Source organism: Arvicanthis niloticus, chromosome 1 (assembly GCF_011762505.2).
Source record: "Arvicanthis niloticus isolate mArvNil1 chromosome 1, mArvNil1.pat.X, whole genome shotgun sequence".
Classification (NCBI taxonomy): Eukaryota; Metazoa; Chordata; class Mammalia; order Rodentia; family Muridae; genus Arvicanthis; species Arvicanthis niloticus.
In genome coordinates this window covers 128,367,284-128,384,392 of record NC_047658.1, presented here as the reverse complement: position 1 = coordinate 128,384,392, position 17,109 = coordinate 128,367,284, and the positions used below count along the sequence as shown (strand labels likewise).

General features: G+C 37.0%; 1 protein-coding gene across 4 annotated transcripts in view; it reads right to left on the bottom strand.

The window, feature by feature from the left end:
* LOC117711703 (aldehyde dehydrogenase 1A1) overlaps positions 1–17,109 on the bottom strand; it is a 135,030-nt gene that overhangs the window by 40,114 nt on the left and 77,807 nt on the right. The window contains exon 1 of one of the 4 annotated variants that reach the window (XM_034507519.2): positions 7,405–7,566. The exons of the other annotated variants lie outside the window; for them this stretch is intronic. Coding sequence (XP_034363410.1) covers positions 7,405–7,470 — 66 coding nt within the window. The 5' untranslated portion in view covers positions 7,471–7,566. Of the gene's footprint in view, positions 1–7,404; positions 7,567–17,109 lie in introns of those variants that run through there. 4 annotated transcript variants of the gene reach the window in all.

The window sequence follows — 17,109 nt, the reverse complement described above, 5'->3', positions numbered from 1 at the left end:
GTGGATTTGTAATCAACATCAGCCAGTAAACTGAAGAGTCAAATAACCAAAGTAGTATTTTCATCAATAAATTTCATGACAAGACATGTGAAAGAGAGGGGTGTGGGATTGGGAAAATATAGACAAATTATGAACAAAGCATGGGCCAATCGTAAGATACTTATAGCACAGAAAGGGCTCCTCTAGAGTCAAGTAGAAATGAAGTCAGCATCTAGCAGACTCTGATGCCCAGAGAGAAGACCCAAAAGGTTGGTTAGGAAATAATTTCAGCAGCCAATACTGGCATGAACTGGAATAATCAGGTCTAGAGAATTCTCCCAGAGGCTACTTCAGCAACCCAACAGTGAGGCACAAGGTCATAGACCAGCAAATAGCAACATAGCCCACAAAGTACAACTCGGTAGTTCTCTAGTACTAACTTACATGCATTGTCCATCAGACACTTCAGGATTAAGACAGAACTCAACATCGATTATATGGCATTCTTTCCTTCTTCTTAGTTATTAGTTATAATGAATTAATTTCTCTCTCTTTTTTCTCTTTGTTCTCTTTTACTGTCTCTCTCCTATTTTAAGTTTTCTAGAGTTTTTTTTTAATTACCCTCTAGCTATTAGTAAGAACAAATATATTTGAATAGCCACCCTTCTTATAATTATATTAAATGAATAATCTAGTAGAATGGATGTTTGTTAAAGTAATTATTAAACCTATTTTAGGCCTATTAAATGTTCTATCATAGACAGAACAATACATTCTCATTTGCCTTTTGCTGCTGTCAATTTATGGGACAGTGATGATACTATTAAAATAAAGTATTTTTGTCACACTAGACCATTAACTATATTTTAATTATAAATACAGTTAGGGTGCTTTAGAATACTATGTACAATAGATATTAAAACTAAGTTACAGAAACCACTGGAATTTTAATGGTAGCATTTGTAATCTTAGAATTCAAGGATTTATATTTTAGTATTGTTTTCATCTGATAAAACAATAAGAGTTTATAGGGAGCTTAAACTTGGCTTCTGCTTCTGTACTTTCCATATATCAAATTAAAAATGATGTACAGACTTCTGTCCTGTTCTCCAGGCATATATTAGTGTCCCAGCTCAGTATTGTTATAAAAATCAGTGATTACTGCTTAGTGACTAGTGTAAAAGTTATTAGTTAAGTCTTCATATATTTGATGAAAAATGATTATAAATAAAAAATTTCTACATTCTGGTTTCTCTTCCAATCATATAAAATTTTCTCCTTCTACTACTTAAGAAATTTTTTCAAAATATTTCTGATTTAGAGTAAAATAGGTTTATTAATAAACATAGAAATGACTTTTCTTATTATCTGTTGATAAAATTTTGGTAGCCTTTCAGTTCTCAACTCCCTCCAACTAAGTATTCTAAATTCAAATTATCTCTACAGAACTCAGCTATCAGCTCAAGGTCCTTATAATGCAAGTCAGTAGTTTCAAAGTTGCCAAAAGTGTATACATGTTAAAATTTCAAAGCACAGAGTGTTTTAAGATATTCTGTGAAACAGGCTAAACTCATTTCTCACCAGATCACCTGTGTGCATTGCCATCTTTGAAAGCCAGGGGCACAGCTTGGACATTTATAGGTGGCAATGATAACATACATAGAACGACAGATACTATGAAGTGTACATTTTCTCATCTTTAACAATCTGAAAATGTACCAAGACTATAAGAAAGGTTGAAAGAAAAAGATGAAAGATAGGGTGGAGTAAACATTAGGAGATGGAACTTGTCAAGTGATGTTTTAAACATTAAAAATAATCAAGGATAGACTTCCCACAACTGTTCTTAAGCTAAGCCTTGAGGAAGCAAAACAAAATGTTATGAATTAAAATTGAAAAGGGAGAGGAAACACAACAGTAAATAATAAATGGTAGGAAACTATCTGCAGCCCAGGGTGTGGAAACAAAATCAGAGTGACCAAAATGAATTGGAAGAAACACAGACTTTGTAATGTTTCTGCTTTACATTATTCTTCAACTAGTAACGTAACTGCATAGTCATTTGCCATTGTATTAAAGTATTACCAGACAAGGACACAAAAAGGTAATGCTACGTTGGCGTACATCATCACTAAGTCCAATAGATGACAAAATGACATCGGTGCATCTTATATGTCCTGAATCAGAATTAATCTATAAAAGTATTAACATTTTCTTTGTATATTTCCTCTTTAATAGTATTAGGTTTTTTCCTCTAAGAAGACAGTGTAGCAGAAATATTAACTGGGGTTGGATTGCTTTTCAAATGAGTCCCCCAGATTGCTTTTCACATAGCCCTCTTATTCTGAAAAGAGTAAGTGAAAAAATTTAATAGGTATTGTCTATGTTTGAAAAGCCAACTAAACATACAGTTTTTAAGAAATGGGGACAATAACTTTCAAATGGTCTGTGCTATATACTTTAGGATTTATGTTGAGGAGATATTCTTGAATGAGATTGAAATGGCATTATCATTAGAAGTCGGGGAGAATAGGATGCCATATAGAAACCTGTCACCTGAAATTGTATAATCCATAATCTCTATACTCTGGTTTTGTATGATAACAGCCGGTAACCTTGAAAAAGTCAACATGTTCTCTGAGCTTAGCTTCCCGAGTTTGTAAATAGGACTATAGTAATATTTTCTATTTCCTTTCTACTAGTTAGTTATTAATCTCAAATGAGATAAACAGTTGAAATCAGTTTTGAAATCAGTGTTAAGTAATAAAGTACAGATTTTACCAGCATTGAAAACTGAACAATTTCAGGATTCTAGAATTTATCTTGGAAAGGATAGTTCAAGAAGGTACCACATAACAAGTGTTAGACACTCTGCTTTTCACAAATTAGGGATTTAATTCTTATACCTATTTTTTTCCAGGTAGCATCTTTATTCAATGCTAATTCATAGATAGAAAAACTTAAATACAAGTAGATTAGAAGCTTGGTCAAGGTTAGGGTATGAAATATGTATGAACTCTGGAAATTGAATTCAGGTCTGTGTAGTTAAACAACTATATCTCACAAAAATTTACCTATTTGTTCAACTGCTTCCAAGCCCTGAGAAAATATAGTTTTAGTTGGGAGTTAGAAATGATTTTTCCAAATAAAGGCAACCATGGCACAGATAGCTATATCTCAAAGGTAGTTCTGCTCTCCATTAAGCGTCTTCAAGATTTCCCTCAGAATCCATTAACCAATGTGGTCCAAAAAGGCATCCACAGAGACAGCATGTATCCCTTTGACATATACTTTCAGCTTTCTTCCTGTAAGGATGTTCCAGAATTTTCTGTTTAATGTATTCTAGCTGCTTGTTTGCAGCTCTATAAATCCATTAAGAATATAATTTCTTGAGACAATAGTTATATTAACATTCTAATAGTACATTCTATTATTGTTGAACTAACAAATAACATTCAAATATTGAAGGACAATCACACAACAAATTCATTAAGCAAAGAAAAGGGGGAAATTGAAGACAGGAAGAAAAAATGGGAAAAATTAAGTAAAGCAGGGAATATTACTTGAAATCTCCAGTGCCCCGGCTTTGTAAACTGTAAGAATTTTAAGAGACATAGAAAAGGTGAGGGTCACTAAAAAATCTCAAGATTACAACTTGTGTCTAGAACAGAAATTTCAATTATTTATAATTCTTTGTACAAAGGTATGTACACACACCATGCATGAAGAGAGATGAGAGATGAAAGATGAAAGAGACAGAGAGACAGAGACAAAGAGACAGAGACAGAGACAGAGACAAAGAGACAGAGAGACAGAGAGACAGAGATTAATGAAACCAGACATTTAACCCAAAGGACTTGAAGTAATGCAGTTTACACGGAAAGTGGGCACCTGTTTCTCAACTCCTTCCTTACAGTCTCTCCTTGCCTAGTCCTATTTTTTTTTTCAGTCCAGAGAACAAAACTGCATCCGCCTTCTCTATTCTCTTCTTTCTCTTAAAACTGGTGGCCAGTATCTTCCTATAGCCTGAGAGAAGCATCCAGAACAGTTCAGTCACCATCCTCCAGGATTCAGGAATGAGCAAGTAAAAATCACAATGAAAATTACACAGCAGGCAAATTCTATGCCCATAAGTCATGAAAGGGGCCGTGTTAGCACGCGGTGACAGGCAACCAGCATTCAAGGTCTTGACTTGTCATTTACAAGCTGTGCAAGTTTATGTTACTCAGCCCCTTTGTTCCTTTGCCTATATAAAAGAAAGCAGAGCTCTGATAAGGCTGCTGTGAGCCAATAAATGAAGTTGTTGTAAAGCTCTTTGGTTGTAATTATTTACTGTGCGTAAGAAATATCACTAGGAGATGTAAATGTCTTCTGTGCATGAAAGAAGTTTAAATTAAAGGGTTAAATTCAATAATTATCCTAAATATTAACAATCTGAACCTTTGTGGAAACATTTGTCTTCTTGAGTTTCTTAATGATCTATTTTTAAGGTAAGGCGTGTGAAAGGAGAAAGAAAAATTGGAGTGAGAAAAACCCTACGCGGGAAAAATCTTCGGACTCTGAAAGCCTGGGCAAACCTTGAAACTTTACCCTGATGGTCAGGTGGATCAATACTACTAAGACAGAGTGACAGAAAATGTATGAGAAGATGCGAGGAGATTGAACCTGTGGGAACAGAATTTCGAAAACATTCAAAGTAATACATAGGTTCAGGCTTGCTAATGTTAGACACTCCCCATGAGCCAGGGCCTGCCTCAACTGTTTCTTATCAACTAAATGTGGAGACAGTTTGCACCTCCTCGGGAAATAAGACTCCTTATTATCCTGTATTAATTGGAGGAAGGCAGAGGCAGGTGGAGGTGATAGAGTTGATAAGGGGTTCTGTAACTTTCAGAGGAGCTCTTCTTGCAAAAGCTCCATAGCAAAGATGGAGGTGACTTGTGGCATTTACTCAGGACTCCTAAGTGGGTAATGAAGACAGGGATGTGATGGGGGCTTTTGCATTGCCTTACAAGATAATTTATCTATGGCATCAATGAGGAACTAAACTGGAGAGTAACTCCTAAAAAGATACATCAGTGAGTTCTTCAGTTGGAGAGAAACACTCTGAAGAATACAATTATGCAGGTGCAGACATTTGACAATAGTTGATATTCTTTTTATTTTAGTTATTGTTTATTTTTGTCTAGCTTCCCCCAAAATACTAACTTGATTTCCACAGTAATGAAATTAAAAATATCAGTAGCAAAAATAATGCAGAAATTGAGACGGTGGTCAGAAAAGGTAAGTTGACAAATGCCTTGAATCCCTGACTTTTGTGGTTTGCAACCAAAAGCTGAGTTTACAGCCATTGCTTTCAAGCCAGCTAGGGAGGACGAATCAGTGGAACATAGTAAAAGAAATGTTCACAGGCATAGAGAAAGCTCCCTATTGAGATTTAATTGCATACATAACTGGTGTCCTCCCAAGTGTGAAAATGCTGTAGCCAGCACATCAAACAGTATACTACTTACCAAGTAGAGCAGATGTATATAGAAGGTGGGTGGGATACCAACATTCACCAAGTAGCATTGCTTATTATTAACTGGAGAAGTATGCGAACACCAAACAAATCCATTCTTGGCTCTTAAATACTTGGGCCCATCATCTAATGTCTTTGCATTGAAACTGAAGAGGTTTCCATCTGCAAACATCTGTCTGTGTTAAGGGATTACTGGTCCTGTGTTTGTACATGGGACTTAAAGGAATACCTTTTTTTCAAGTACTTTCATTTGCATGCTTTCCTAATAAGTATTAAATTAAACTTGACTCAGTGGGTAAATATTTAACTTTAAAAACTTCTTTGAGATTCACGTCCACACAAGCACAAAAGCTTCGCAAAATGCGTAAAGAATACAAATAACAAATACAAATGAAGTAAAGAATGGTGGGGCATCCCAACTACCCAAATCCATTTCCAGCGGGGATCATATATATGAAACTCTTCTTGGGGATTAAAATGTAATGATATAAGCAGTGTCAGTAACTCCAATCTTCAGGAAACATTGGGTGTACAGATTTTGACAGAAATCTTTCTCAAATGAGAAGTGAGGCTGGCAGTTTCACATTTGGTTTGCACATACTTTTTACATCTGTGAGCTGTTGGAGGGAGATTGGCACTCCTCGCAGTTTTAGGGAGTAAAAGGAAAGAAAATAGAAAAAGAAAACCTAAATCAAAAGGCATTTTCATTCTCATTCTTCTCAAAACTTGGGAAACGAGGCTCACTGTATTTCTAGTTGCTTATCAGCCAGAACCAAGGCTCAATCCTCTCTGCAGAACCTGTCCCAAGGAAAGAGCTCATAAGCCAGGCAGCTCCCTCGCTTCAGGTGCTTAGGAAAGTGCAAAGGGCTTCAGTGTTTCAAAGCCATACAAGTATGTGCAGAAGGAAATAAATGTACAAGAGACGGCATTTGGCCCCTCATCATTTAGGCTAACACTCTTGGTTTTCATTAGCAAATATAGAAATCAACATAGTTCTCCCTGGCGTTGAAAAGTTCATCTCTTACTTTACTCTTTGCATCATACCACCCAGCTAACGTGTGTGTGTGTGTGTGTGTGTGTGTGTGTGTGAGAGAGAGAGAGAGAGAGAGAGAGAGAGAGAGAGAGAGAGAGAGAGAGAGATCTTAAATCTCAAACCGTAGGATGTGTGACAAACTAGGCATGAAACTATGGGGGAGTTAAGATTCAGAGAGCATCTCAGGACAACCCCAGCCTGATCATTTTCTGACTCTCCCTGCCTGAAAAATATGAAGTCTTGGGTCTCTAAATATTTATCAGCTAACAATCACATGTGTTCTCCAAAAAGCAACAATTTTTTCTGGAGAAATAAATAAATGTAGTTTCTATCTCAAAATAAATAACTCAAGTGCATTTGGGGGTTTTGGCAATAGCTTCCCTGGAATGGTGAGAGTCAAGTCCTCCAACCTTAACACTGTGTTATCAAACAGATGGTCATATAATACTGTTTCAGTGTGCTATTTCTCCTTTAGAAAAAACGGAAGAAAGGAAGGAAGGACGGAAGGAAGAGAATGAAGGAACGAAAAAAAATCATTCCTACATGTCTGTCTCCTTTCAGTAAGTTTTTCTGTTTGTCTGCCTTACCATAAATGCCCACTGCACAGAGTTAATAGAACTGCTCGCTCACTATGGTTCACTGCACTCTGACCCAAGAACCTTGAATATGAAGAAGAAAAACCTTTTCTCTTGGACATACGTGAAGAAATAAACTTCTGAGATATTGTCTGATACGGTTTAGAACTCACTTCTGAATCAGGCTACTAACTTTGCAAGCTTTTTGTCTGTTTTCCAAGAGCTCTTACAGAGGCTTCCATTGACCTGGGCTTTAACCAGGCCCCCAGGGAAAGCCCAGCTTACAAGTGACTCACCTTGGTGTTTTGAATCTTCAAGTCTGCCAGCGGGGCAGGGACTGCAGGTTGTGCAGGGGAAGACATTGCTGGTTTGGCTCCTGGAACACAGGTGACAGGCTCAGCAAATTGGTTCTGAAAGAGCACTTGCTCCTTTTTATCTGCATGCACTAAGGGTAATTTGCATATTGGGATATGATTGGATGGGCAGACTCAGGGCAGGGCATGAAGGGCACCACGCACTTGTAACACCTAGGGCTGGGAGCCTTTGCCTTTAAATGTAAATCCTTAAGGAACCTGCACCTCAGCCCTGAAGTTCCATCTGGAGACTGCTCACTATTTACAGATGAATTAATTTACCAAGCCAAACCTGTGCTAAGGGTGTGTGTGTGTGCAGCTGCTCCAGACTCTGGAAGCCAGTTATTCTTTCTTTCTTTTTTTTCCCTTGCTTTTTCCTGCTTTGTTATGCTACTATGTAACTTTTTCTTCTCTAACAAGACATTGGAATGAAGAGGAGTCTAAAGAGACCCCTGTTCTCATGAGGAACTGAAGAGCAGAGGACCACAAATCTGCCTGACATGGCAACCAGCAAATCCATCCTTAGCCCAGCAGATCAGGGTGCTCTTAGGGAGAAAGAAATGCTCTTTTTTTTTTTTTTTTTTTTTCTAGACTCTATCTTCCCCAGCTTTAAAAAAAATAAAAATCCACCAAACTCATGTTATATCAGAATCTTCAAATTTTCTTTGTCCTTTTTGGTGGGAAAAGAAAACTGTGTGGGACTTTTCAGTAAGGGTTCCTTGTCACTCACAGACCCTCAAGGGGCATTATGCCGAAGTCATCTGTGAAAATTCATTTAAAGCGAAAGTAATGTCTGATTTTGGAAGTGCCTGCACTTGTGAATCTTTACTCTAAGCAGTGTGGAAGGAAAGAATGTAAATATCGCCCCCTAAGAGTTTGAATTCTGAATGTTTTGAGCTGGGAACTTGGTAAAGGACAATTTTTAACGCTAGCATTTTTCATAGCATTTTTCATTTTAAATACAATGCTTCTTTGTATTGAAGCTCCAGCGCAAGATATGGAAGGAACAAGATAACATTCTTAGGATGCTCTGGTTAATGAGAATCAGTGATAACTTCTTTGTAGTGAAATTGCCACCTCCCCACTAGGAAGAGGAACAGAGACCTGGGGAGTATATTTCTCTTTTCACCTTAACTGAGCTTCTGATTTTGTAAATACAAAGAGGAATACAGCTTATGGTCACAGACCTCTCCGGATAAGGCTGGAATTTTGCCTCAGGCAAAGCACCCCAAGATGTTATTCCTCTTTTCCAGACCTAACTTGATATTGATAGTTTGATCCCCACATAGCATCAAACTCAGTTTGGGGTTTTCCAGTGAATAGTTACACACATGGAAATTATGGTTAATCTTTTAGTCATTCTAACAGGGAATAGCAAACTTTTTCTTATGAAAAGTTTTAGCGAACTTTTTCTTATGGGAAATATTTTCATCTTCCTGGGACATATCAATACCGTTCAAATGTGTTCTGTACTAATTAAAATGAACAATAGACAACAGGTATATGAACGCTCACTTTTAACGGAATTGTATATGTATAAAATATCGGGCAAGCCAGATCCATGACATTGACTGTTTTTTGGAAAAAAATGAATTGTTTTCTCTTTCATAGATGCTCTAGGAGTTAAATGTGCAATTTCTCAACAGCTGTTACATAACACACAGAGTACTGCTGAGGCCAATTCCCAAACAGCTGTGTTTTGCAGACTCACAGTTGTTTGTGCATTCAAAACTGGTTCATTTGATGTCTAGAAGGAAAAAACACAGGCTGCACAACATACTTGACATACCACCTTACTCTCTGAATGGGCACATCATTCATTGAACTTTCTTGGATAATTATGTAATAATATGCTCTTCAAACGAAGCATGATACATGTAGCTAAAGGAAACTTGGGAGACAGTTACAATGCCTGTCCATTTCATGTCCCAACCAGTCCACCAGTCCTTCTTCAAATTTACTTTGTTGGCCGAGAGGATCTTTTCTTCCCTTGAAACCACAAGCCTGACAGACAGATGTATTTCTCATGCTTAGTTTTTAGAAAAGTTTATTTCTGGGAATGGTTACACAAGTAAAAAAAAAAAAAAAAAACCGTTTCTTTTCCTCTTTCCCTTACAGATGAAAAACTAGCTTTTGGCAAGATGATGAGTACCAACTAGGCCTACTTCTAGACTGAAGTCAGAGTTGGGTATTTTCATCATATGCTAGAGCTAGTAATTTAACATGGGGTCCTCAGTAGAGAATATTTTATAATTTTCTTTTCTGTGACAAGCTAAATTATACATATATAGGTATAATTTAACATAATATATAACATATATATATATATATATATATAGTGAGAGAGAGAGAAGATAAAATGATATTAAGATGATAGCTACATGATTGCCTCCAACTCTTCATATGGCTGTCTTGTTTTCAGATTTGTTTTTCAATAAAAAACAATTATGTGCAAGTCTGGGAAGAAGGTATATGTTCATGAATATAGGCACCTGGAGGAGACCAGAAGAGACTGTCAGATCTGTGGTGCTAGAGCTGCAGGTGGTTGTAAGCCCTCTAACATGGGAGCTAGACATAGAGATGCCCTTCTGCCAGAGTAGTGTGCACTGTTAGCCAATGAGCTATCTCTTTAGTCTGTGACATATGTTCTTACAGCTGTGAAGGCAGAGACTACAACATCTGCTATCACTGAAACCAACCTCATCACACTGCACTTCTGTCCATGGCTCTATTCAAGATGAAGTCCCTGACAAAGAAAAATTTCTTCCTTACAGGAGTAGCTGAGCATCTTACTAATATGAATAATTCAAATTAAAATGAGTTTAGTTTAAAAAAATTAACTGCAGGTCAGAATGAAATTTTCTGCAACAGGCCAAATGTTTGCTGCCCCTAAAACACACAAGATGAACTTTTAAGGGCAGTGGCAAGGAATGAGAATGTGGGGTCTTTGGGATGAAGAGGGTGGTGAAGGGGAAGCCCATTTGTGGTGCTAAGGATGGATCCTATAACATCTTGCACACTAAACAAGCACTCTATCAGTGACATACAGTCCCAGTGTCTCCTGTCAGGTTTTTTTTTTTTTTTTTACAAGAAGATCCAAGTTGAAGTCTGGAGTCTGCTACCACCTGACAATGCTGAACTCTGATGGAGGACTTCTGGCCTCCATACCTTTGGGAAAGATTTTTTTGTTGTTGCTGTTCATAAGTTTTAGAATTTTGTTACAGTAGCCTGGAAAGATTAAGTTGACTTTTTCTTCTTTTTCGTGATGTCTGATTTTAAGATCCTGGATGGCTAATGGGAGCTCAGAGTCTCACTCAGGATGGGGAATGGTTCATATATCTCGAGCCCTACTTCTTGAGTCCCTGCTCAGTATGGTTAAGTAAACCCTGTGGTACATATGCCTTTACATTGCAAGACTACAATTTTGTCTAATATAATATAACTCTTGTTCATATGGAGGATTTAGGCTTAAAGCAATTGTAAAAAATTAGCTCTTGCTTGTACCTGAGCATAAATTAAACTAACTTTCTGAAACTAACTCTCTGCATGCATGGACTAATTTCTGCTTGCTTACTACTCTCGATTCAGCTATACTTCACCACCTCTGATGTCTTTGGCTCATCACATATTTTCTCAATACTTTTCTATTTGTTTCTTGGGACTAAGTTATGGCATATCTCTGGCATCTGATACAAGCAGGGCACTTACTAGATAGTAAGGTCTCTAAAAGTAACTGTGGATTAAAGACTTTAGAACATAATTATTTGAGCTTAAGTAGTTTTTGGCTAAACCTGTGACCCAAGGCCAGCCATCTCCTGGAACTTGACTGGCATGGGCTTAAAAATGACGTTGCCAACACAACACTCAGTGTCCTGTCTATGCTTTCCCCTTTATTTTATAATAGTAGGTAGAGAAAATAAAAACACTAGACACACAGAACAGGCCATCTGCTCTAGGATACTTTATTTGTAGCTGCTTCATAATTCCTACATTTATGTTATGCATAGATGACCCTGCAACATTGTCATCCTTTTATTAGAAATAATTCTTTTTCTCTGCTTTTGCACTCATAACTTAAGTCCAATTTGAGTGAAATAGTGAGCATTTCACTGGGCTCCAGGAAACAGAGCATTGAATCAGAATTGAGATTTCAAGAAATACTTAGGAACGGTGGTCTTTCCTCTCTTTTATGATTTGCCAAGCTCACTATGAGTTACATATACCATTTATAGAACATTTAAAACCCATGAGAATATAGCTCATTTTATAGCTCAACAAGTAGCTATAAAATGGAAAAAGAAAATAACCACCACTTGCATATGGAAACTGGTCAGTGCTTCACTATGTACTGGGTCCTCACTCAGGATCACCAACCCTTTTTTATTCTTTCACCTTACCTCTACTCTAACTTGAAATGCATGCAATTATTTAATCCCTGTTTATTTGAACTTGTCATGAATGAACTAAATATCCAAATATTTTCACCAGGGAATTACATGATATAGGTTACTTTGTTGGTTAATTTTATCACAGGAAATGTTGGGTTTTTGTTTGTTTGTTTGTTTGTTTGTTTGTTTTTGTAGAGAAACTTATCCTCAAACTCAGAAATGGATAATAATTTATTCTTCAACAAATGGAAGCATAGCACACACAGTTTATGTTTCTGTCAAATAATGTCTCCAAACTCAAGCACAGAGAGTGCATAAATTCAGAGCACTGACTTTTGTCCTGTAGCATTTGCCTGAGGACAACGATATCACTGGAAAAACAAATTAAAAGTAAGTACACTCAGATCCTTGGTCCACATACTGTTGTTTTAAAATTTTATTATATGAGAACAATCAAATACATGTATGTTAGGAACATATATTACAATTCTTATTTGTTTGTTTGTTTGTTTGTTGTGTGAATATTCTCATGTTCTCCTGGTTGAAGAGAGAGTCCCAGGCTCAAGTGGTTCCTGCTTCATTCTCCCTAATTGAGTACCTGTTAGAAAAGGGTACAGGCTAAATGACCATTCAGGATATTTAGTATCATTTTAAAATTTAAAAATTGATACTTGTTTTAATAAGTCATACTTTTGAAAAATAATCAAAGCAATTTTTAAAAGGACATGGTGTGTGTGTGTGTGTTTGCGTGTGTGCATGTATGTGAAATTTGTTAGTAAATTAGAAGAGTATAAATGCATGTGTACATAGAAGTATCTATTTCATCTACTGCAAAACAAAAAGAGTTTTTCAAGGCAGCCAAGCAGAGGGATTTGGGTGCTCAGGTTCAAATCCATCTCCCAGAAGACAGGTGTGTGATGGTTGTCAATTTGATTACACCTAAATCTTGCCTCTCTGTGAGTGTGTCAGGATGTTTTCTGGAAGAATTAACTGGGGGAGAGGGGAAAATACCCTTCCCTAGAGAGGTAACTAATTTCTGTGGTGGACCCAATATAATTGGTCCCTGCCCATCTTCTCTTCCTGCTGGTGGTTACACTGTATCTGTCTTGGAGAGGCCCTGCTTCTGCCATCCTTGGATGACTCCAGAATCAAGATTCTCTTGACTTCTAGTGTGGACTAAAAGCTAGTAACTCTCTAAAAATCCTCTAGGACCTCAGCTCCAGATTGGGATGGTTAAGGCATCAAACCTCATGGATTGAATAAATCTACTTGTAGTATGTATTCATTATTTCTATTTTGTTCCTCTGGAGAGTCACCTCTAATACAATAGGGTTTCAGAATATTTGATCAATAAAGGAATCAGATGATTTAAGACATATGAAAAGGTGACGGGAGGAGAATTAGTCAGTGGTAAGTTAATGTATAATAAACCTTATAGCTCTTTATTGGCTGCCTGTTCAGAAAATGGCTGGGTTAATACATCTGAGCATAGGGCCTTCTAATACCCAAACGTGAGTCCTAAGAGTTAAAAGTTAGACAGAAGCAGCCTTCAAACCCCTGAAAACAGATCAGAAGTAACATCTAGAACAGAGCCAATGGAGTATAACTAATATACAATCCAAAAGCATGTGTTGAAATGGCAGAGTATTTTAAATTCAACACAAAGGGAGTGTTTAAATCAGTTAAGATTGGTGGTTTATTTAGTTTTCAAACAGTTGAAATTACACTTCAATGTCAGTTCTACTTTTGAGTATGAGTTGTCTTTCTGTGATGGTTTGAATAGAAATGGCCCTCATAGACCACTAGGTGTAACTGGAACAATGGGAAATGGCATGGACTTTTGAAACCTCAAAGCCCACTCCAAGTTATATATATCTTCCTCAAATGGCCAAACTTTCTAGCCCTTTCCAATCATTTTTACCAACCGGGCATAAGATATTCTCATATATGAACCTAAGGGTCGTATTCATTTAAATTACCATAGGCCAAATGCAATTGCAAAGGTTCTGATGTGAGATTTAACTATCACAAACAAAGGCAAAGTGACCACTGGAAAGAAATGGGGTGCTGCTGGGTTGAAGCTGCTGGCTGAAGGGTGAGAGCAAAAGAGAGAGGGGGCTGAAATCAAAAAGGTGTAGTGAAGAAAAGTTAAGGACATGGTTTCTCTCCTCTGGAGGGAATGAATGCTGATCATCACTTTACTATCATCCACTGAATTTTATTTCAGATCTCCGATTTAGAAAAATTTGAACTCTATAGTCATACCACTTGTACAACCCCAATAAAATCAAAACTGTAAGAAATACATCTGTGTTGGTGTCAGACAAACTTGTAAAAGACATAGGAAAATAACACATTGCTACATGGAAACTCAAGTTCAGAGATGCCAAATTACCTTCTATCCCCAATGATGATATGAGTCAGTCCTCATAACTGAACTTTCCCAAACAAAAGCCTTATGCTAAATACTCTATAGGGCAGGTTAAAATGTCATGGTTTTGAAGTTTCAATGTTTTCAGACCTAGAGTCAAATTATCTTGGGCAATTTTTTTGTCCCACCACAATAAATTCATTGCTATTCATTGCCAATTGTCTTGTCTGACCTGACAGCTTTTAGATTTTTAGGTAAATTTATTCTAAATGTATTAAATATTCCACCAACCTCAGAATGTCATGAAACTCATAGGAAAGCCTTCACACTTTGCTGCAACTGCCTACATATTGCAACCATCAATGCATTTGAAACTGCAGTGATTTGTAACTCTCTTTAATTTTACATTTTTGTGTAGCAGTTTTCTTCATGAATGAAACATTCTGTCCTTCAGGAAAGCACCTACAACAGAAGGTAAGCCATTCAAAAACAGATTAGAAAGTTTCCAAAACTGACCAGATTCATCATGCTCCCTCCCTCCCAAGAGTAAACAATACAAAGTATTGAGAGTCACTTTTTGACAAGCCAAGCTACAAAGAAGACTCTCATAGAAGAAAAACTGCTTGGAAAAAACAAAAATCAGCCAAGCTTTCTGGAAAATATTTAGAGCAACTGAGTCATTTGGAAAGGATACTTTCAAATTATTTAACTGCCAGCTTGGTGGCCTTTGATGATAAGGCTGTCTTTGTCTCATTTATGCTCCTGTAAGTATAGCCATTCCTTGGTGACTTCCTGTGTCTGAGGTGATGTCCTTGAAATTTTTAGGTAATGTCTTTCAGAACATATTAAACTAGTAATCTGCCACCAAATCACATCTACAATGTTATCAGACCATGAGAGTGGATATCCAATTTGCTGTAACCCACCTACATGATATACCCACCAGTGTTGTATTTGAAAAATACTTCAATTTATGACTTTCCTTTGTTCTATAGCTATAAAGTTTATGAAACAACTTTCACATCGAAACCTGTTATTTGGGGAAACTGAATCCATGTTTCTGGCTCACAGTCACTAATGTTAAACTCAAAAAAAGACATATAGTTTTGGAAATAAGAATTGTTTCATGTTGACCAATTTCTCTCCTTAACATGATTCACTTGGAGCTGTCCAGTCAACTGGATTGCAGCCAGATATCATGAGCCCTGCATTCCTGATCAAGCATATTGTCTTCTTGGGGGACAAATTTTTCTGTGACTCAGAGATCCCTTGATTTGTCAGAGAGCTCATTAGTTTATTCTGAGGTTATTGCATACCCTTTTATTTGTTCATTTATTTATTGTTGTGTTCAAAGCATCTGTGTTCAGAGTGTTTCTTTGCAGCATCTTGCCGTTCTGCCCTGCTATCTCTCCAATTCATTGATTTTCTGTGGCCTTTATTGCAAATTGCAGCCTAGAAATACATATGAGCTCTTGATTATAAAGATGCCAAAGATAAGAGACTTTTTAAATACAGTTTTTAAATGTTAATCAAAGACTTTATAAGTTTGGTAATGCTTAATAACAAGATGCACATACAATCAGAAGTGTAACCCAATACCCAACCTAGATATATCAACTATCTTGACTGTGGAGACACATGAACATCTGCCTCCATGTCTCCCCATGCACCCCATCTCATCACCTAGCTCCTCTTCTCCTTCTCCTCCTCCTCCTCTCCTCACTCCTCCTCTTCCTCTCCTTACTCCTCCCACCTTAGCTCCTCCTACATATCACCCTTCCTGTTAAAATAAAACTTTTCTCTCAAAATGTAATTAGCACATAACTATACCAATTTTTGTCAGTAAGGTACAAGATAGACCTAATATTTAGTCCATCATTTTGTTGACTAACCAGAACCTCTGTCATCTCTTCTAACTAAAAGACATAGTTCTGAACCTGGCTTTTTTCTTGGCTTTAGAATGAATGCCAGCTGAAAACCATCCTCTCAAATCTTTTCTCTCAAAGTAAATAGCTGGGATTGGCTATAATACTATAAGTCTTCAATCCCATCAGAAATCCAGAATGACTGAGTAAACTGAAATTATGGGAAGCACAAAGCATAGCTTCTAAAACTTAGCCGATTTATAGAGACCACTGAACACCTGGATAGTCCCTAAACTACAAAATGTCGGAGCATCTGATCTTCAGCCTTCTGGCTCAGAATCATCTGACAAACTTAGTGATGCAGAATTATTAAGGGCTGATTATTCTGTCTTGGCAGATATAATCAGTCAACTATTCCTTAAGTGTGTCCTTTTCTGGACAGTAATTTGTCTGTAGATGAAAGAGGCAATTCTTGCCTAGTGGCTGTTTCACCACAACTGGAGTAACTCCGAAGATGCTCAATTTCTTCTTAGAATCCAAGACAGGAAGCTGTCAGGAGCAGACAGGTCTCTAATCAAAATGAACATTAATATAGAAATATTTGTAACGTCAATTCTATGGACTTCTGATTTAAGGTTTTCATTGGTACGAGCTTCTTATTAATATAAAAGTGAGATGAATATTGATACTCTCATGGACATTTTGCCTGTATAACACATTTAGGAATACAAGGCCTAGACCCAGTCCTTCTTTAACTTTTTAAAACTGATTTGGGATGGTTAACCTATGAGTTAAGGGACTATAGCAAATTCATGGCTTTGAGTTTATTGTTAGGAGGTTTCCCATATTTTATTTAGAAATAGCTGAGAGGAGTGAACAGACAACAGTCCAGGTTACCTTACATGGATAGTTGGTTTTCAAAACATCAGAAGTCCATAGAGTTGAGAGTTTTACCTCTTCATCTGAAAGCTAACAGGAGAAGACTGGCTTCCAGAAAGTTAGGCCGAGAGTCTTAAAGCCCACA